The sequence below is a fragment of the Bombina bombina genome, chromosome 8 (assembly GCF_027579735.1).
Source record: "Bombina bombina isolate aBomBom1 chromosome 8, aBomBom1.pri, whole genome shotgun sequence".
NCBI classification, from domain to species: Eukaryota; Metazoa; Chordata; class Amphibia; order Anura; family Bombinatoridae; genus Bombina; species Bombina bombina.
This window is the reverse complement of record NC_069506.1, coordinates 96,630,835-96,654,211: the sequence shown is the minus strand read 5'-3', so window position 1 is coordinate 96,654,211 and position 23,377 is coordinate 96,630,835. Positions and strand designations below refer to the sequence as shown.

General features: G+C 35.9%; 1 protein-coding gene across 3 annotated transcripts in view; it reads right to left on the bottom strand.

The window, feature by feature from the left end:
- AGRN (agrin) overlaps positions 1 to 23,377 on the bottom strand; it is a 735,367-nt gene that overhangs the window by 253,950 nt on the left and 458,040 nt on the right. For all 3 annotated transcript variants that reach the window (XM_053690462.1, XM_053690463.1, XM_053690464.1), the window contains 2 exons: positions 17,760 to 17,984; positions 12,708 to 12,932 (listed from right to left, as the gene is read on the bottom strand). In XM_053690462.1, the coding sequence (XP_053546437.1) occupies positions 12,708 to 12,932; positions 17,760 to 17,984 (450 nt within the window). The remainder of the gene's footprint in view (positions 1 to 12,707; positions 12,933 to 17,759; positions 17,985 to 23,377) is intronic.

Genomic DNA, 23,377 nt, shown 5'->3' with positions numbered 1-23,377 from the left:
TGTTCCCTCTTATTTGGGAATTATGAACAGGTTGGAGTAAAAACCCATCCCTTGTTCTCCTAATGGAACAGGATGAATCACTCCCATGCTTAACAGGTCTTCTACACAGTGTAAGAATGCCTGTTCGAAGATAATTGAGACCCGTGGAACCTTCCCCTTGGGAGTAGTTCCCTGAATTCCAGGAGATAACCTTGAGAAACTATTTCTAGCGCCCAAGGATCCTGAACATCTCTTGCCCCAACCTGAGCAAAGAGAGAAAGTCTGCCCCCCACCAGATCCTTCCCAGATCGGGGGCCAACACTTCATGCTGTTTTGGTAGCAGTGGCAGGTGACTTGGCCTGCTTATCCTTGTTCCAGCCTTGCATCGGCCTCCAGGCTGGCTTGGTTTGAGAAGTATTACCCTCTTGCTTAGAGGGTGTAGAATTTGAGGCTGGTCCGTTTCTGCGAAAGGGACGAAAATTTGGCCTATTTTTAGCCTTAAAAGACCTATTCTGTGGGAGGGCGTGGCCCTTTCCCCCAGTGATGTCTGAAATAATCTCTTTCAAGTCAGGGCCAAACAGTGTTTTACCCTTGAAAGGGATGTTAAGCAAAAGCGCTCTGCGCGCCACGATAGCAAACCCTGAATTATTCGCCGCTAATCTAGCTAACTGCAAAGCGGCATCTAAAATAAAAAAGAGTTAGCCAATTTAAGAGCTTGAACTCTGTCCAAAACCTCCTCGTACGAAGATTCTTTATTAAGCGACTTTTCTAGTTCTTCGAACCAGAAACACGCAGCTGTAGTGACAGGAACAATGCATGAAATTGGTTGTAGAAGGTAACCTTGCTGAACAAACATCTTTTTAAGCAAACCCTCTAACCTTTAATCCATAGGATCTTGAAAGCACAACTATCTTCTATAGGAATAGAAGTGCGTTTGTTTAGAGTAGAAACCGCCCCCTCGACCTTGGGGACTGTATGCTATAAGTCCTTTCTGGGGTCGACTATAGGAAACTAATTTCTTAAATATAGGGGGAGGACAAAGGGTATGCCGGGCCTTTCCCACTCCTTATTTACTATGTCCGCCACCCGCTTGGGTATAGGAAAAACATCGGGGGGCACCGGAACCTCTAGGAACTTGTCCATCTTACCTAATTTCTCTGGAATGACCAAATTGTCACAATCATCCAGAGTAGATAATACCTCCTAAAGTAGTGCGTGGAGATGTTGAAATTTAAATTTAAAAGTTACAATATCAGGTTCTGCTTGTTGAGAAATTTTCCCTGAATCTGAAATTTCTCCCTCAGACAAAACCTCCCTCCTGGCCCCTTCAGATAGGTGTGAGGGTATGTCAGAAAAGATATCATCAGCGTCCTCTTGCTCCTCAGTGTTTAAAACAGAGCAATCACGCTTTCTGTAGGCATTTTGGAAAAAAATGCATGCAATAGAATTATCCATTACAGCCATTAATTGTTGTATGGTAATAAGTATTGGCGCACTAGATGTACTAGGGGCCTCTTGTGTGGGCAAAACTGGTGTAGACACAGAAGGGGATGATGCAGTACCATGCTTACTCCCCTCATTAGAGGAATCATCTTGGGCAATATCATATCTATGGCATTATTATCCCTACTTTGTTTGGACATTATGACACAAATATATCACATATATTTAAAAGGGGAGACACATTGGCTTTCATACATATAGAACATCGTTATCTGATGGTTCAGACATGTTAAACAGGCTTAAACTTGTTAACAAAGCACAAAAAACGTTTTACAATAAAACCGTTACTGTCCCTTTAAATTTTAAACTGAACACACTTTATTACTGAATATGTGAAAAAGTATGAAGGAATTGTTCAAATTTCACCAAAATTTCACCACAGTAACTTAAAGCCTTAAAAGTATTGCACACCAAATTTGAAAGCTTTAACCCTTAAAATAACGGAACCGGAGCCGTTTTAACATTTAACCCCTATACAGTCCCAGGTATCTGCTTTGTTGAGACCCAACCAAGCCCAGAGGGGAATACGATACCAAATGATGCCTTCTATAAGCTTTTTCAGTGGTTCTTAGCTCCTCACACATGCATCTGCATGCCATGCTTTCCAAAAACAACTGCGCATTTGTGGCGCGAAAATGAGGCTCTGCCTATGACTAGAAAAGGCCCCCAGTGAAAAAGGTGTCCAATACAGTGCCTGCCGTTTTTATTAAAACAATCCCCAAGATTTAACAACTATTAAAAGTAATAATCTGCCAAATATACTTAGTAAAGTAATCGTTTTAGCCCAGAAAAATGTCTACCAGTTTTTTAAGCCCTAATGAAGCCCTTTATTCTTTTACTTAAACAAAGAAAATGGCTTACCGGTTCCCATAGGGAAAATGACAGCTTCCAGCATTACCGAGTCTTGTTAGAAATGTGTCATACCTCAAGCAGCAAAAGTCTGCTCACTGTTTCCCCCAACTGAAGTTAATTCCTCTCAACAGTCCTGTGTGGAAACAGCCATCGATTTTAGTAACGGTTGCTAAAATCATTTTCCTCTTACAAACAGAAATCTTCATCTCTTTCCTGTTTCAGAGTAAATAGTACATACCAGCACTATTTTAAAATAACAAACTCTTGATTGAAGAATAAAAACTACATTTAAACACCAAAAAACTCTAAGCCATCTCCGTGGAGATGTTGCCTGTACAACGGCAAAGAGAATGACTGGGGAAGGCGGAGCCTAGGAGGGATCATGTGACCAGCTTTGCTGGGCTCTTTGCCATTTCCTGTTGGGGAAGAGAATATCCCACAAGTAAGGATGACGCCGTGGACCGGACACACCTATGTTGGAGAAAAGGCGCCCTTTTCTCTCATCCAGTAACCCCAACCACCATATACAGGCAATTTAAGCCTACAACTGGACAGTTACTTTCTTGTCACTTGGCAAGTCAATATCTTGGGACATCAGTACATTTTTCGCTAAAGCGCAAGTACTTTTTCTTATTGTTCTTTTATGCTTATTTTATGTATCTATACATTTATTAAGGGAGACGTCCCTTTGTTTTACATTGTATCATTTTGTATCATTTTAGACATCTTGACACCTCTGTTTTATTAGTATAATAAATTGCCTTGGAAATTTTCCATTTGAACTATATTTACGCCTCTGTCTCTGTTCTGGTACATATATATATATTCCTTCCTATATATTATCACATATAAATACTTTGATGAATATATTTTTTCGCTGATTATATATTTTTTCGCTGATTACATACTGGACACTGGTCCCTTTATTTAAATACACATCTCCTAGATATACCCGTGCTTTGAGCGCTTAACTTCACTTTTTCACATTGCTTTTGCCACTTTGTATTCTTGGAGGGGAATTCACTAGTTAAGCTGGGTACTGTCCTTTAGCGCCTATAATTTCCTTTTTTCTACGTATTGCTTTCCTCTGGGGTGACTCTTCACCAAATTCTAGGCTGCTTTAGGATGGAGGATGGCATATTTATGTGGAGGGAAAAAACCCTTAAAGAAATATCTGAAAAAGAGAATTCTGATACACATTATGAACCCTGTGATCTACATACAGTCATGGGAGAACTAGAAAGAAATTTGACAAGTGAATTAAAGCAAAAAACAGAATTAAATTTTCTAGATAAATATATCACTATGAAAATCATTCCTAGAGGTCTAAGGTTGAAAAAGAATTGCACTTTTGATTTAATAGAAACACTACAGAACGAATGGGACGAAGCGCTAGAAAACGCATCACTAACACTTTTAAATATTTTAAAAAAATCAAGAGAAATATCACTTGACACTATTGAGAAAAATATCACCACACTAAGAACAAAATTATCAGACAAAAAAGAGCACCAAGAATATAAAAGTAAACAAAGAGAAATCATGTCAAATTTGAATACACTTAATAAAGATCTCCAAGAGGTAAAATGGAGAAAACTGAATAGAGATAAAGACGATTATCAAAACCTAGAAAATACTAAAGATAATGACACTACAAATAAGGAAAAAAATCACATAAAGTTTGACACAAATAAACCACATACTCCACAACAAAGAGAAAAATCTAATTATAAACCTAGATCAAGATCAAACAATGGAAATTACACTAGACCACTATCACATAACAATTCTGATTATGGCACAAACAATAGACCCAATTATAACAGAACGCCACATAACTACAATAGAGAGAGATGGAGGGAATTCAATAGACCTATACCATTCAATGACTATTATCATTTTAACAGAGATAACTATGAACAAAGAAGACATAATGGGCAAAGAAACCATATACAATCTAATAGAAACTATAGGGACACTAACTACCATGACAATCATAGGTCATACTATGAACACACAAACGATTATTGGGAGAGACCCAAATACCATAGACAACAATATACTCATCATAATTATGATAAAGATAGATATAACAATGATTGGAGGGTAAAAACATCTAATCGCTATGAACCATTAAATGATGACAATCAAGAAAACAATGAGAATCATTTTTTAGAGATTTCCCATCCAACACCAGGAACCTCCAAAAACACAGAACACAACACAGACCCACCACTAAGAAAAAGAACAAGAGAGGCACCAGAGGAGGTAGAAAGGGAAAGGGACACAAAAAGACTGAAATAACATCAGAATCTGGGATTTTTAATATTAGTGACAAAATACTTACTGAAGAAGAAAAGAAAGTACTCAATCTTGGTTTAAACTTTGCACCAACTACAACACTCAATAAATTCAATACACATATTAATATAAGCCAATACGTCCGAAAGCTTACTCTCAAAAGGTACTTCTTAAAAAATCCCATCGAGAGGAATTGGCAAGGATCCATACACACTGACCCCACCCCTAATGATAACACTTCTTTTAAACACTCTAAACTTAAACCAAAATCAACCTTCTACCCAACAAGTGAGAAAGGAAAAAATCTTGAAATGTTCGAAAAATTGGTTCAAAGAGATATCAAAAAGGCTAATACCAAAATAAAATATAATAATAATTTAACAATAAAAGAAAAGAGAGTTCTAAAAAACCTCCAATCTGACGAGAACCTAGTCATCAAACCCGCCGATAAAGGGGGAGGAGTGTGAACAGGGCACAATACATTGGGGAAGCACAGAGACTACTGGGAGACACTAATACCTACGAAACACTCAGTTTAGATCCAACAAAATTTTTTTCCTCCAAACTAACTAAAATACTTGATATGGCAAAAACTAAAGGTATTCTGAATAACAAAGAATACAAATTTTTAACTCCTAAGCAAGCCAAAATACCCATATTTTATTACCTACCGAAGGTACACAAAAGTCTAACGAACCCCCCCGGAAGACCCATTATTTCGGGGATAGATTCATTAACTTCGAATCTATCCCAGTATCTTGATGAATTCCTTCAAGCTTATGTGAAAAAATTACCCTCCTATCTTAGAGATACAACAGAGATTTTACAAATCCTCAATGACATGAAATGGGAAGAGAACTACACTATAGTAACTTGTGACGTCACTTCATTATACACCATCATAAACCACGAACTTGGCATCCAATCAGTTAGTAGTTATTTAGAAAAGGATGCTACCTTGCTGAAAGAACAAAAAGACTTTCTGTTAGAAGGTATTGAATTTATTCTAAATCAAAATTATTTTTCATTTAATGGTAAGTTTTTTCTACAGAAGACTGGGACGGCTATGGGTACAAGATTTGCACCCAGCTATGCGAATCTCTTTATGGGATATTGGGAGGAAACTTTCTTCCCTCAGCATAAGCTGGGTGCAAATCTTGTACTATATAAAAGATACATAGACGATATTATATTTGTATGGAAGGGTGAAGAATCTGAGTTAAAAGAAATGTGTGATGACATGAATAAGAATGACAGGAACATCCATTTCACATATACATACAGTAAAAACAAAGCAATCTTCCTTGATTTAGAAATTGAAGTAATAAACGATCAAATTATTACGTCGACACACTTTAAAAAGGTAGACGCTAACAATTTCGTACATTATAAAAGCTGCCACCTGGAAAGGTGGAAAAATAATATACCTAAAGGGCAATATCTAAGAATCAAAAGAAACTGCTCTAGACACACAGATTATGAAAAACAAATATTAATTCTAGAGAATAAATTCAGGGAAAGAGGCTACGATGAAAGAATTATGAATTCAGCTAAGGAAGATATAGATAAAATAGATCGAAAAAACCTCCTAAAATATAAGACTGACAAACATATAACAAATTATGATGATAAAAAAGATACCATTGAAGTATCATTCATTACAGACTATAATTGCAATAATAGTCTAATCAAAAAAATTCTAACAAAACATTGGCACTTAGTGCAGTCGGACCCAATAATTGGAGACAAAGTATCTGTATACCCTAAAATAATCTACAGAAGAGCAAAAAACCTCAGAAGTACCCTAGCACAGAGCGAACTAAAATCCATAAAAAGAAACAGCTATGAGGTAAGCCTAGAAGGAACTAAACTTTCTGGTTTCTTCCCATGCTTCGGATGTCGCTCTTGTAAATATAGCTCTAAATTAAAAGAAATAGAAGTAAATAATTTTAAGTTTAAAATTGGAGAAACAATAAGATGCCAAGACAAAGGGGTCATCTACATCATTGAGTGTTCTTGTAAAAAATATTACATAGGAGAAACTACTAGGACCCTCCGTGAGAGGATCAGAGAACACCTTTCATGCATAGACAGAGGGAATCTCGACACACATTTATACTCACACTTCAGAGAAAGCCATCAGAATAATCTGAAGCATTTCAGATTCTGGGGCCTAGCCAAAGCTAAACTTAATTGGAGGGGGGGCAATCTGGAAAAACAACTCCTAAAACTAGAAGCAAAATTGATCTATGATATGGACACCCTTCATCCAAAAGGACTTAACTCAGAGTTAGATATCTCCCCGTTCCTATAGTCTATTACTTCTTCTCTACCCTACATTGATTCAGCATAATTTGTTCAAAGGATTTACTCTTCCCTATCCACATATATGGGTCTTTATGTAACATCTATGATATATGTCTATAGATAACACCCTAGCATCATATAACAACTTCGTATATATTCCCTTTATCCCTGCTATAGGATTACTCCTGTTATATTACAACACCATAAATAAGAAGTAGTTTATCACTGACTGGATAAAGAATTCCACCTTAAATATCCAAACACCCTATTCACACGTTCCACCTTTAATTAATTGTCTGAGATAGCCAATCAGATTAACTGAAGGCATTTAAATATTCTCATAGCAGCACAGACTAACATGTCTTGATAAAGCCTGTGGGCGAAACGCGTTGACCTGACACTGTGTTTTATGCTATTTATTTTATCCATCATTATTGTTATCTGTTAACAATTTTATGCTTCAAAGGACTTTCCATTTGAATTTCTATGTGCATGCTGGCACCAACTGACAACTAACTCCACCAACTGCTGTGCCGTTTGGCACCAACCTTGCTACAAAGAAACTCCTAGTCGCTACTAGCGACCACAAAACCGACTGTCTCCTAAGAATTTCCTAGTCGCTCCTTGCGACCGCCAAGTTCCTCAACAAAGGATAACCCAGTCGCTACCAGCGACCGCAAAGACCATCTTACTTATCCTAAAAGATCCGCGAGTCGTTACTAACGACCACCTCATCCTAAACCAAAGAATTCCTTAGTCGCTACTTGCGACCGCCAAGTTCTTCAACAAAGGATACACCAGTCGCTACCGGCGACTGCAAAGACCAACCTACACTTCTTAAAAGATCCTCAAGTCGTTACTAACGACCACCTTATCTTCAACTGGAAGGATCTGTATATTTCTCCTAGTCGCTGTTTGCGACCGCCAAGTTCTTCAACAAAGGATACACCAGTCGCTACCGGCGACCGCAAAGACCAACCTACACTTCTTAAAAGATCCTCAAGTCGTTACTAACGACCACCTTATCTTCAACTGGAAGGATCTGTATATTTCTCCTAGTCGCTGTTTGCGACCGCCAAGTCCTTCAACAAAGGATAAACTAGTCGCTACTAGCGACCGCAAAGACCCATTTCTAAATTTCAAAATCCTGCTAGTCTTTCCTCACGACAACAAAGCTATCATCTTTCGTGAGCGCAAAGATTATCTTTAGATCCCCCAGGATTTCCTTACAGATTTAGGAATAGGGGATGCCACGGCAACATCACCTACCATTTTAAAACGTGACGTCACGTCACCTTTACACAAAAAGGCGCCCTTTTCTCTCATCCAGTAACGCCAACCACCATATACAGGCAATTTAAGCCTACAACTGGACAGTTACTTTCTTGTCACTTGGCAAGTCAATATCTTGGGACATCAGTACATTTTTCGCTAAAGCGCAAGTACTTTTTCTTATTGTTCTTTCATGCTTATTTTATGTATCTATACATTTATTAAGGGAGACGTCCCTTTGTTTTACATTGTATCATTTTGTATCATTTTAGACATCTTGACACCTCTGTTTTATTAGTATAATAAATTGCCTTGGAAATTTTCCATTTGAACTATATTTACGCCTCTGTCTCTGTTCTGGTACATATATATATATTCCTTCCTATATATTATCACATATAAATACTTTGATGAATATATTTTTTCGCTGATTATATATTTTTCCGCTGATTACATACTGGACACTGGTCCCTTTATTTAAATACACATCTCCAGATATACCCGTGCTTTGAGCGCTTAACTTCACTTTTTCACATTGCAAGTGCCTTGTTTGCCTAGGCCAAACTATGCCCCTGTCTTACACTATACATTATGATCTCTTACACTATAGAGTTGGACCACTTGCATTATACTTTAGGATATACACCATTAGTACATGAATATAAATCTTGAGGATAGTTAAGGAAATAGACTAATAGATTGTGTAGTGGGTATTTACTGTATATTGCAGCCTTATCGATACTCAATAAGATATTGGATAAATGCCTTCATTTTAAGTTCTCAGGTTGGAGCCACATCACTGAAAGCCCTAGACATGAATGTTATCTTGTAATAGATTGAAATGACTGTGTATATTGTTTTAGGCTTTATAATGAAGGTTTGGTTTCTGAATTAATAACTACATTAATTGTCCACATAATTAGTGGGTGCAAATATATAGATATTCCTCCCACTTACTAATTATTATAATGGACCATTTTTGGATAAGCAGAGATGCTGTTATCTTTTTACATACGTACATATTTTTTAACATCTTCCATTTTCGAAGTTTGTTGTCTGTATATTAATTAGGCAATTTAAAGACTAATGTTTTTTGATTTCTGAGTAGACAACTAGACTGCTTACTGCAACATATTTTCTTGATTAACAAATACTTTATTTAAAGGTTAATAAAATAGTTTGCTTAATTATTGTAATAAAAAGCACTGAGCAGAAATTGTTGCAACTTTTTTGTTTTAAACTTAGTGCAGGGCCAATTATTTCCTGTCACAAACCCACAAGAGGACTGGGGTCTCTACAGGAATGCACATCTAGCTTGAGGTCATAAATTTTTTAGAGTAACATGAGTTGGGTTTACTATTCAGTGAATGCTAGAAAAACAGACGTCAGTTTCCTGCCTATGCTCAGTAGAGGCAGAATGCAACGTATGTCTGCTTGAACTTCTAAGAGCTCATTTTGCAAGAAAACAAGTAAGTAGTTTGCTGCTTTTTTAACACAATCTTTTATGTTTACTTTGATTTAACATATATTTATTTACTATCCATATAATATATATTTGCTAAAGGTTATATCTTAGATTTACAATTAATTCAGTTCATATCTTTATCTTGATCACTTGGAGAATGTTTTTTTGTCTCTGTGGTTATATCTCATTTATTGTGGGATTGTAATTTTACTTCAAATGAATTTACAATATTTTGTTTTAATATAGACATTAAACATATTCCATAAACACACAAACTATTAACACCATTTTCTCTACAATCTATTTAAACAGATTTGATTCTACCTGTATTGGGTTTAAATCAGATATATAATCTACTACTAAAAGGCTTATATATTGGTTAGGCCCTTACTGGTGTAATCCGTCATGACATCATTTTTACTTCAGCGCACATTTAAAGTGAATACAAATCATAATGTGACAGTTTTGTACATTTTAACTTACATTTGCTTCCATATTATTATTTTGAGGCAACCTTGTAGACAAATAAATAGTACCACCGATCAGTGGCTCTTTCAAAGGCTATTTCTTTAAAGTAAATATACTTTAAATAGACATGAATCCCAACATTTTTCGTTCCTGATTCAGACAGAGCATTCGATTTTAACACCTTAACGACTACCAGTGTACCCTGTCCATCTGTGGCCGTTCAGATGCCGGCGAAGCTGCACTAATAATGGCCATGGACATACAGGGTACGTTGGTCGTTAAGGAGTTAAGCAACTTACCAATTTGCTTCTATTGTCAAATTTGATTCATTCTCTTGGTATCCTTTGTTGATGGAGCAGTAATACCTCTACTGGGAGCTTAACATATCAATGAGTCAATGACAAAAGGCACATATGTGCAACCACCCATTAGTGGCTAGTTCCCAGTAGTGCATTGCTGCCACTAAGGGCTAGATTTATTAAAGCTGAGGTGTACAGGGGCGCGTATACGCGCCCCTGTACGCCTCAGCTCGCCTGTGGTGGGGCTAAATTACCCGCAGGTATTCGCCATTGCACACGAGCGCAATTTTGCGCTCGTGTGCAATCCCGCCCCCTGCCCGCGCACAGCCAATCACACGTGGGCAGGAGCTGTCAATCTCCTCGGTCTGACTAGACCGAGAAGATTGAATTTCGTCACAATAGAGGTGGCGAAGAGGTTAGGGAAGCGGCGGTCTGGTGACCCCTGCTTGATAAATGACGGCGAGCAAGTTCTTGTGAGAATTTGCAGCCGTAGGGGTTTAATAAATCTAGCCCTAAACCTACCTAGGAAGTTAAATTTTGACTTTACTGTGCTTGAAGAGCGCAATTGTCTATTTCACCTACAGATACTGCAGACCAATTCTCTATAAAAATGCACAACTGTACACCGCCTTTCTCAATATTTAAAGCGTATAGTGACTAAAATGTACATCTCATTGAGTTCTACACTACATCACATTTTCCCTTTCGTATACAAATATAGAGAGCGTCTCAGCTTTTTTTATTGTCACAATAAAGTGCTAAAAGATTATTTGGAGTGCTGTGGACGTCCTTGGAATCACTGTATGTGTGAGAGACTCAGAAGTGTCTCCTGTCCAATCATGCACTCCTCAGTAGTGCTGTATCTGCTTTTACTATGCCTAGATTCACAAAAGCTCTGTTATTACAATACTCAGACATCAAATATTCTTAGATGATGCAATGCGGTTCTGATATATTGCCTTTATTGTGTTAGTTTATTCCATTGGCTTTAAAAGAGGACTGCATCTCTCTGCAACACAATATTTTGCAGATCTCTTGGCTGCCAATAAGTAAAAGATACCTGCACTGTAACTTTATTTTTTTTAAAAACTGTACAACAGATTAGAAAAAATATTGCTGAATTTACACTTCTACTAACTCATCATCTGTAAATGAAATAATAGTGTAACTTCTGTATACTGAGAAATAATTCTATTTGTAACAACACTTTCTGTGATGTCATTTAAAAGGGACATACAACTCATTTTTTTTCTTTCATGATTAAGACAGAGCATACAATTATAAATAACTTTTGAATTCACTTCCATTATTATTTTTTTTGTGTTATCCTTTGTTGAAAAGCAGAGATGTAAGCGCAGAAGTGTGCATGTGACCTACAGCACTATATAGGATCAATTTTGCAACAATGTTATACATTAGCAAGGGCACTCGAGGCCAGCACTATTTTCTGTCATGTAGTGATGCAAACATGTGCACACTATCTATCTAGATATATCTTCAACAAAGACTAACATAAGAACGAAGCAAATTTGATAATAGAAGTAAATTGGAAATTTTTTTAAAATTGTATGCTCTTTTTGCATTATGAAAGAACATTTTTGGGTTTCATGTCCCTTTAAAGGGAACATCTACTCCAAAATTTGTATTATTTAAAAAGATAGATAATCCCTTTATTACCCATTCCCCAATTTTGCATAACCAACACGGTTATAGGAATATACTTTTTACCTCTGTGATTAACTTGTATCTAAGCCTCTGCAGACTGCCCCTTATCTCAGTTCTTTTGACAGACTTGCATGTTAGCCAGTCACTGCAGACTCCTAGGTAACTCCACATTAGTGAGCATAACGTTATCTATAGGGCACACATAAACTAGCGCTGAAGAGTTGTAACAAATGCACTAGCATAAGAGGCGGCCTTCAAGGGATTAGAAAATAGCATATGAGCCTACCTAGGTTTAGCTTTCAACAAAGAATACCAAGAGAACAAAGCACATTTCGTGATAAAAGTAAATTGGAAAGTTGTTTAAAATTGCATGTCCTATCTGATTTAGAAAAGTTTAATTTTGACTAGACTGTCCCTTAAATATGCAAATTAGCCCACACTATGAAATATTGCCCAGGTGGCTCTAGCGCAGGCCTACATTACCTGAAGCCGATAATGGTAAGTTCCCCTACAAGTATTAAAATGTATTGTTTTATATAACCAACATAGTTACTATCTAAAGTTCTATAGCGGCAAATACAAATAATCTAACTCACCCTGAGGCAGGCACTGCCCTGAGCGTACTTTCTGCAGGTCTATACCACGGATGGCTGCAGTCCTGGTCATCACACACTCATTATCATAAGTCTCTCCGTCATCAGCGCATAACGGTTGTCTGGAAGCTGGGCAGTTCTCCGGCCGAGTAAGCATTTCAACCTTTCGAGTGCGGAGGTTCACTCTACATACTCTATTCAGATCATTGAGTGCGCTTTTGCATGGGTCTATACAAATGTAAAATAAGATAATATTACTATATAGACTAAATATTGTATTCAGACAACTGTTTTTTCTTCTTCTTTGGATCGCAAAACAACACCATTAAAATTTTCAAAAACATTTATAGAACAATGTAATTGCATAACGGTATCTCAGTTCAATTTCTCAGGGACCAATATAGCTAATATAATTCCAGCTGTAAGACATAGAAGCATTGCGGGCTAAAATTTATTATAAAGTATATTGGTAAATCTGTCTTTAGGGAATACCGAGAAGGAACGCTTATTAACTGAAATACAGGGATTGTGCTGTGAGAAGACAGTGTGTAATACCCAGAAGAAATACGCTACCTGGGCATTCTTTCCCAATAAAATATACTTTTATTATCCATTTTTGTTCAACTTCACATAAAAATATATGTAATGTTATTGCAATTTTTTTTGTTTAAGATTTAAAAACTGGATTTAGTTTTTTGAAAAAAAAAAAAGAACCTAAAAACAATTTAGAGAAAAATGGCAACCCCCCCCCCCCAAAAAAAAAAACTAAATATTTAAATCCTGCACAATCAAACCCTGTGTTTCAGAGCATATTCACAATGTTGACCGCATCCTTCTGGAATAGACTAAATAATGAGGCAGAGGGAGACTATGTTATAGGGATATAACAGCAACTTGTTATGTGACAACATTTCAGAAAACAAACAAATAAAAACATCATTGTTACTTTCAAAAAAGCCTAAAACACAGCCACCTCCTTCCGTATCAGCTCTGATTGGCTGGGAACATGCTTGTAGCCAATCTAAAGCAGACATTACTATTATAATATTTATTTATAAGTGTCAACATGAGATTCCTATAACTCTATGGGAGTAAACACATTGCAAGCACAATACATTTCTGTGGTGTTGCTATATGGTAAAATATAAGCCAAGTCTAAACATTTTTAAAACAAATTAACATCTTGTTTGCAGCAATTGTTTCTATGTATTGGTCTTTAAGAAAACAGTGAGAAATAAGATGAGGACTTTGTGTAAATTATCATTATCTAAGATAAGGGCTTTACCTACAAGCTTTGTCCACTTTACTGGGTTGTGTTTTCAACCAGTAGAACAGCTATTTCATGCACATAAATAAACATTTTCCCATGTATAACAGGTCACTGGAAACACATTAATGGGTATTCAATTTTACAGTGTACTGTCCCGTAAGAGTTAAAAGATGACTTTTTGTTTCGTTGTTACAAGGATGAAGATATGAAGCCAGTTGCTGTTTGTTGATGGACACACAGACTTTGCCTGGTAACACAAGTGCAGGGTATCATAGCTAAGTGGCAGCTGGGGACAAATACCAACACAGAATAACTAAAGTCTGATGCAGTGGAATGATGCTGTAATTTTTTCAATCACAATACACAATGTTTCAATTGAATTAAAAAAAAAAAAGAGAGACGTTGGCTAAAGGTTTATTTTGCTTTAAAGGGATATTCCAGCTAAAATTAGAAACCACATGGGTGCATTTTGGTACTGAACAGAAGCAATTTTGTAAAATACATGCATTAGCAAAAATACTTCTAATAAAAACTATAGCTGTTTCAAAAGTGTATTTAAGTATGCACCGTGCACCAGCATTTTAAACACATCACTTGCTCAGAGAGCTTGTATCATCTGGTAATGACTCAATTTGTTAATGGCTGACATAATATACACCCCACTGATGATCTGAGCAGCTGCATTGTTTAAAATGTGGGTGCAGTGACAACATCTAGCTATGTTTCACGTGCACGTGCCGAGAATAATGTTAACACTAAAACAATGATATCTGTTACTAGAAGCATTTTTGCTAATACATGTATATTGCAAATATGGTTCTATTCAAAGATGTAATTAATCTATGTGCATTTAAAATTTGACTGGAATGTCCCTTTAACTTACCCCCCCCCCCTTTTTTCTTACCTTTATATTTGAACTATCTGACTAATACTGTAACTTAATTCATTAAGTCTTTAATAACTCATGAATGGAATTATAATATTATGTCATTGGTTACGACAAGGATCTCTCTTTTTTCTTGTTTAAATTTTGTAATTGAAACATTTATCAATATTTTCATGTGGGTTGTCTTCGAAGTATTTGCGTGTTTTTCTTTAAAAATTGAATAAAAATGATATAGTAAAAAAAAAAAAGAAAGAATGGAAGACCACTGATAGTTTGCCTCAGTGTTGCTAATGAATATGCAATAAAAAAAAAACACCCTGTCAGTTAAAAAAAAAAAAAAAAAAAAAGAGAGAGAAAGAAAAAGACCTACCCATATGAGTTATGTATGTAACAATTACATTCCAGTAGCCTGACCCACCTCATTCTCCAACACAAAACTTAAAGTGAAAGTAAATTTTGGTACATACGAAAACTGCTTTAGTTTAATCTACTAACAAACGTAGTCGCTAACTTCTTTTTTTTTTTTTTTTACCGAATTTAAAATATTTATATAATTAAGATTTTACTCTTATGATGCTTGCTCCACCCCCTCGCTTTGTTCCGGCTTTCTGGTTCTTACTGATATCTGCGGTCCCACCCGCCTTATGCGTAACTAAGCGTCTAAATTTATGTGCATGCGTAAAGTTACGATCTCCGTTGAGATAAATAATAAGAATGAATCATTACATTAATTGTTTAGTATCTTCGCGGAGATCATCCCGACAGCGTCTCGTCATTGAGTGACATGCCGCTTTCGTGAACGCGCTTGGAGAGACAGAGGCAGTTTCGAATTACCTGCATGCGCATTACAAGCCGTGGGGGCGGTTACTGTAGCGAGTTAAGACGCCAATGGGGGAACCAATCCGTTAGATACGGGTGAATTTGTCACGGTAATAGATTTTTTTTTATTGCAGGTGGCAAACTAAATTAGATAAAAGTTGATTTAAACAAAACGATGAATTAAACTAACCTTTATTTTCATTGGTTAATAACGATTACACTGACTTTACTTTCACTTTAAAGGGACATATTAGTGCAAGAATTGAATGCTCTAATTTGTTAGAGGATATAATTTGGGCACAACTCACACATAAAGGGGCTAAACAGATCGTACTGCAGCTCCCTAACTGAACACATCTGGTGATTGGTGGAGCTGTGTGGCAACCACTGTTAATTGGCTCACCAGCTGTTTCCTAATCGGAACCAGCAAGTTTCCTGTGACTTCCAGGCAGGACTTTATGCGTTTAACACTTTTCCAGAGTTTATATTTAGACTCCCAGTATGAGTAGTGCAGAATATAAATGCTCTAACAAATGGGTAGACTTGATAGGCCTCTTTGGTTCTTAACTACCATCAAATTCTATGTTTCTATGTTCCCTTTAACTTTCACTGTTATGTTCTGTTAACCAAATGGCTTTTGATTATGCTGATTTGTTTTTTTCAAAGTCAACAATTAAAATCAAGAAGTGACTGATCCTCCTTGGGAAATCATAAGGTACAAATATACAGTATATGAGTTAAACAGGGTTTAAAGGGACAGTGTATTGTTAGACTGTTTTCTTCTTAATGTGTTTACAATGACTTGTGTTATACAAGCTGTGGAGTCTAAAATGTATTTATGTCCTTTAGGTATATGGAATTGCTGCCTCGGCCAAATGTAATCACAACCTAATCAAATGGGCTAAGCTTCCAGGGAGAGCAGATGCCATTAGCTTTTTTCAATGTGTGTACAAAATCCTCCTGGTTTAATTTCTCTACACAAAGTGAGACCAACACTTTTAAGAAACAATGGAAATTAACATTATATTAGCTCTCTGTCCCACAACCCACTGGAAGTGTGATTACTACTAAACCTTGTTTACATATCTTTTCTATAACCAGTACTTAAGTATTGAAAGATTCAGTATCGGTGGGAATACAACAGGGAAAAGCACCAATTTAGGATAAATGACAAAATAAAGATAAATTAGATATTTATAAAAAAAAAAAAATGAATACACTCCAACAGGTAAAATGGATAATTGTGAATATGGGAGTAAATAAAATCACAATACACTGTCCCTTTAACTAATTATTTTAGACACACTTCACTATTAAAAAATACTGAGAAGTCACGGTTATATTTTACTATGTTATTCAAGTCCTTTTTACCTTATTGGCACATTTTGGAATAATTTTTTTATGCTCCTCAGAACAAATTTGAATACTAATAACAAGAATGAAAATATAGCATTTACTGTCCCTTTACAATGTGACTGTTATATCATAGGCCCTGGCGAGCATCTAAAACTTGGAATTATGCAGAATAACTAAACAAAGATGACTAGAGAATATCACCTAAACATCTCAATGTAAAAAATGAAGATATTTTACCTCAAAACTTCCCTAGGAGCAACTTCCCATTGTATAGGGACTTTAAGCAGCCAATCAGGATGCTAGTCATAAGACTTGCAAGGGAGTGTGTATCTGGCATGAGCAGGCACAGTCATGTTATTTCCCTCCTCAGTTTAAGGAAGTTTACTATGAAATCACTTAAGATTTTATTAAAATATTATGAGACATTAAAGCAAAAGTGTGACATCATCGTTGATTGGCTTTTGTTTTTTCTTTTCTCACAGAGAACTTACTATTGTAAGCTGAAGAAATGTTGGGGATTAATATATATATACATTTTACATAGAGATATTCTGGTGATATTTTCTTGTCAGCTTTTTACAGTTCTTCTGCATAACTCTCAAGTTATTAAGCATATGGGTATTATGTCCCTTTAATGAACAAGATCGGTTTAGTCTAGGGTTTTCTTTCTGGTGGTATTACTACCACGGGCATACAAAGGGCACAGATGCTCTCTGGCACTTACCACAGGAGCCATCAAATTTCTTGTACAGATTTTCTTGATTGTCACATGCCTGCTTGTTCAGAAGGCATTCGTTTCGGTAGTCTTTGCCATCACTGCCACAAACTATGTTCTCTGGCACAGCCGAGCAGGTGGTTGGGCAGACACATTTGCCCGTCTGTCCATCAGCTGAGCGAACACAGGTGCTGCCATAGCTACAGGAGACTGACGAACATGGGTCACGGGAACCTATGAAAAGACAGAGGAGAATAAGAAACAAAGATAAGTTGCATGTAGTGATCTCACTTTGCAGACTAAGGACTCAAAACACCCAGCTAAGTAAATGTATTGCACCTTTCTCTGCCCAATACTAATTAAGCATTAAAGGGACATTGTACTGAAAAAAAAAAAAAATCTGTCATGCATATGAAACAGCAGCATTTCCACAGGTCAAAAATAGTTTCAGCTGCTTTTACTTAGGTTTTATTTTTTTTTCAGGCAAAAAAAATAAAAAAAAATAATAATAACGATCCTCTCTAGATGATAAGGATAAATTGCCCCTGCTTCAGCAAGAAAGACAAGAACACAATTTATTCAGGACAAGAAGATGAGTTTAATACAAAACACAAACATAAACGGAAATTATCTCTTTTAGATGATACACAGAAAAAAGTTGACTAAACGTGTCTCTTTAAATTTAAAGGGCCATAATACTCAAAAATGTAAGTGCTCTTATTTGTTAGCGCATGCAATTTTAAGACTAGCGACCCTGCACTACTGTGTGTTTAATCCCTACTAGGGAAACCCATAGAGCACTGCTGGTCCCGAGCGGAATCTGCCGCTGATCCAATCAACAGTGATAGTTACACAGCTGAGTCGTAAAACTAGCACTGCTGATTGGATGAGCTTCAGTTTCCGCTCCGGACCAACAGTGCTCAGCGGGCCCAGAGCGGTACTTCTATTGTGTGTTTAACTCTTTTGCGTGGGGGTTAAACACAATTGTGCAGGGTCACTAGTCTTAAAATTATATGGTCTAATGCTCTTTAAAACTAAATTCCCTTAATCATTCACAGTGCAATCACTATGCAGTATATTTTAAAGAATAGCTTAAGAAAAATATGCAGATGTAGGTTTTACAATTGTTGCCTAAATAGTGAAAAACTAAGTGTAAATGTTTATAGTCCATAAAGCAATTGGTATTACCATAATTTAGTTGTTTTTTTTTCTCTGCTGAGGCCAATTAAGGACAGTTCTAATTGGGTCACATTATAGTATGCAGCCAATCACTGTGTAGAAAATAGCTGTGTTAATGCACTTTCGCTTTTAACAGAAATTGGAATGCCCACAATTTTCAGAATTAAATACAGGAAAAGGAGACAAAATAAATTATTTATGTATAAATTCATAATTAATTCATTATGAATGTATAAAGTTATTTTATTATCGAATTAAACATATAGTACAATCTCAAAATGTTAATGTCCCTTTTAATTATTTGTTTTGCCTGCTTTTCATGTAATTTACATCTGCCCACCCTGGAAAGGATGGTATACATCCTGCAGACTTCAGAACCCTGACCTTGCAACATTCTACATATTAATCGCTTGAATATTGTTGGTGCTCATATATATCTGCCTCTAATTGGCCATAGCAAAGGGAATAAAACATTTTCTTTTTGCATTTTTACGTCCCTTTAAACACATAGATAAAGTCCTACTCTGAATTAGAGCATATATATTTTACATTATAATGTGAACAAGCTTCTGAAATTTGTATATAAAATAAGACTTTGTCACGTCTTTTTAAAAAACAGATAAACTTAGTTATCCTCTAGTTACTAGGAGGTCTTTAAGAAAGATGCATATAATCTTAATTCTCTGTTACCCTATACGAGGGTTTGGCAAAAAAAACACCAGAGACTTAAAGGGACAATCTACTCCAGATTGTTTACTGCTTAAAAAGATAGATAATCCCTTTATTACCCATTCCCCAGTTTTGCATAACCAACACAGTTATATTAATATACTTTTTACCTCTGTGATTACCTTGTGTCTAAGCCTCTGTCAGTTCTTTTGACAGACTTGCATTTCACATGAGTAAGTACCAAATTATCTATGCGGCACACATGAACTAGCACTATCTAGCTGTGAACAACCAAGATAACAAAGCAAATTTTAAAATAAAAGTAAATTGGATGCTGTTTAAAACTGCATGTTTATCCGAATCATTAAAGTATAATTTTGACTAGACTGTCCCATTAACATTTAGAATTATATATAAACACTCTTGCATGGCTACTAAAGTGTGCCGTTTGCTTATCAAAATTTTGCTGGCTTTAAAATTTGAAACACATTTGTAAACACTTGTCTAATAATATCTATCTATATATAGGTTGTTGACCATTTAAAATTTAATTTTATTATTCCAGGTATGAAAGCTGGGTCATTAATATTCCAACTGCTACACGAAAGACCAAGTTCTCATGGGCAGTTTTGTGTACATTAGCAAAGTAGCCTCCCTAGTGAGATGCAATCATTCATCTATAGCAGCCACAAGTTAAATGAAAGTGGATTAACTCCAAAACAAATACCTAAAAAAATAGATTAATAATAAATCTCACCTGCCAATAAAACTGTAAGTAGTCCCAACTAATTAAATTCTATCTCTGCCTAGGCATAAAACTAATCAGACTGAAAGCATTATGACCTGGAATTGTATGACATTATTAAGTAAATTGACTCACTGATAATTCAAATAATTTTTTAAAGGGACGTACATACAAGACCACACTAAAGAAAATGAGCTTTTAAAACATTAATAGAATCAAATTGTGCTTCTGTGTATTATTCATGTATTAGGTTAGAATTGGCTGCCGCCCCGCTAACAGCACATCCAGAGCTAACGCATAAGTAAAACACAGAAGCACGCGTTTTTAGTGCAGTGAAAAGCGCAAGAGGCGACTGTGCCTAACACATTTTAATTGTTTGTGACAGGTGGTTTTGTAAAGCTTAAAGGGACAGTCTAGTCCAAAATGAACTTTAATGATTCAGATAGAGAATGTAATTTTAAACAATTTTCCAATTTACTTTTATCACCAATTTTGCTTTGCTTTCTTGGTATTCTTAGTTGAAAGCTAAACCTAGGAGGTTCATATGCTAATTTCTAAGCCCTTGAAGGCCGCTTCTTCTCTCAGGGCATTTTGACAGTTTTTCACCACTAGAGGGTGTTAGTTCATGTGTGTCATATAGATAACACTGTGCTCACGCATGTGAAGTTCCAGTGAGCCAGCTCTGATTGGCTAAAATGGATGTCTGTCAAAAGAACTGAAATAAGGGGGCAGTTTGCAGAGGCTTAGATACAAGATAATCACAGAGGTAAAAAGTGTATTTATATAACAGTGTTAGTTATGCAAAACGAGGGAATGGGTAATAAAGGGATTATCTATCTTTTCAAACAATAACAATTCCTGTGCCTTTAAAGATACATAAACATGCTATGTTTAATTCTCCAAATGTATAAAGAGTTAAAAATAAAAAAGGCAATTCACTATCATTATTTCTTTTTCTTTTCCTATAATTTAAAGGGACATGAAAGGTCAAATTAAATTTTCACGATAGAGCATTCAATTTTACAAACTTCCCAATTTACTTTTATCAAATTGATTTTGTTCTATTGGTAACATTATGACAGGGCTAGCCTTGATGTGTGCAGAATCGAGCTTGGATTGGCTCCTCCAAATAAGTCAAGTGGCAGTTGGATTTGGCTATTCAAAAATTATTGCAGCAAACAAAAAGTAAATTTTTTAAAAATGTTTAAATTTGCGTATATTATTCTATAAAACAACAGAAGTGTCTTGTAATTCATGGTATAACTGTCCCTTTAAGCCATCAGATATATGTAAACAGTGAGTAAACCTACTGCAAGTGTGTTACATGCAATCAATTGGGGAAAATGGTTACCAGATTATAATAAAAATAAAGTTGTGTGGACAGATGGGGAAAAATAAGAAATTAGAAATTAAAGGGACAGTCAAGTCCAAAAAAAACTTTCATGTTTCAAATAGGGCATGTAATTTTAAACAACTTCCCATTTTACTTTTATCACCAATTTTGCTTTGTTCTTTTGGTATTCTTAGTTGAAAGCTAGACCTAGGAAGGCTCATATGATAATTTCTAAGCTCTTGAAGGCCACCTCTAATCACATGCTTTTGTATTTGCTTTTCACAGCAGGGGAGAGCTAGTTCAAGTAAACCCTATAGATAACATTGTGAGCACGCCCGTGGATTGTGGCAGACACAGCACTAATTGGTTAAAATGAAAGTCAAAAGATAATAAATAAAATGTCATGTGATCAGGGGGCTGTCAGAAGATGTTTAGATACAAGTTAATCACAGCGGTAAAAAAGTACATTAATATAACGGTGCTGGTTATGCAAAATAGGGTAATGGGTAATAAAGGGATTATCTATCTTTTAAAACAACAAAAAATCTGGTGTTGACTGTCCCTTTAAATTACACATAAACTACTGTAGTTTTATATTATTATTATTATTTAAAGAGCTATAATATATTGCATGGTCTAATTAATATACCAAATTAAAGGGACACTAAACCCATTTTTTTCTTCTTACAGGATTCAGATAGAGCAAACAATTTTAAACAACTTTCTAATTTACTCCTATTATCAATTTTTCTTCGTTCTCTTGCTATCTTTATTTAAAAAGCAAAAATTTAAAGTTTAGGAGCCAGCCCATTTTAGGTTCAGCACCCTGGATAGTGCTTGCTTATTGGTAGCTACATTTAACAAATCAATAAACAAGCATAACCCAGGTCCTGAACCAAAAACGGGCCGGCTCTTTCTGCTTTATAAATAAAGATAGCAAGAAAATGAAGAAAAATTTACAATAGGAGTAAATTAGAAAGTTGCTTAAAATTGGATGCTCTATCTGAATCATTAAAGAAAGAATTAGGGGTTACTGTCCCTTTAAAGTTAATTCTAACGTTTACTGTCCCTTTAATGGTCAGAGAGCAAAAAACAGTAGTCGTCTCAGGAAAAACAGGACTGCTGTGACGTATAATTACTTGTCATAGAATCACCACATAACCATCAATATCCAGTAAACATCAATTAAAAAAAACAAAAACATAATTTATGCTTACCTGATAAATTCCTTTCTTCTGTTGTGTGATCAGTCCACGGGTCATCATTACTTCTGGGATATAACTCCTCCCCAACAGGAAATGCAAGAGGATTCACCCAGCAGAGCTGCATATAGCTCCTCCCCTCTACGTCAGTCCCAGTCATTCGACCAAGAATCAACGAGAAAGGAGTAACCAAGGGTGAAGTGGTGACTGGAGTATAATTTAAAAGATATTTACCTGCCTTAAAACAGGGCGGGCCGTGGACTGATCACACAACAGAAGAAAGGAATTTATCAGGTAAGCATAAATTATGTTTTCTTCTGTTATGTGTGATCAGTCCACGGGTCATCATTACTTCTGGGATACCAATACCAAAGCAAAAGTACACGGATGACGGGAGGGATAGGCAGGCTCATTATACAGAAGGAACCACTGCCTGAAGAACCTTTCTCCCAAAAATAGCCTCCGAAGAAGCAAAAGTGTCAAATTTGTAAAATTTGGA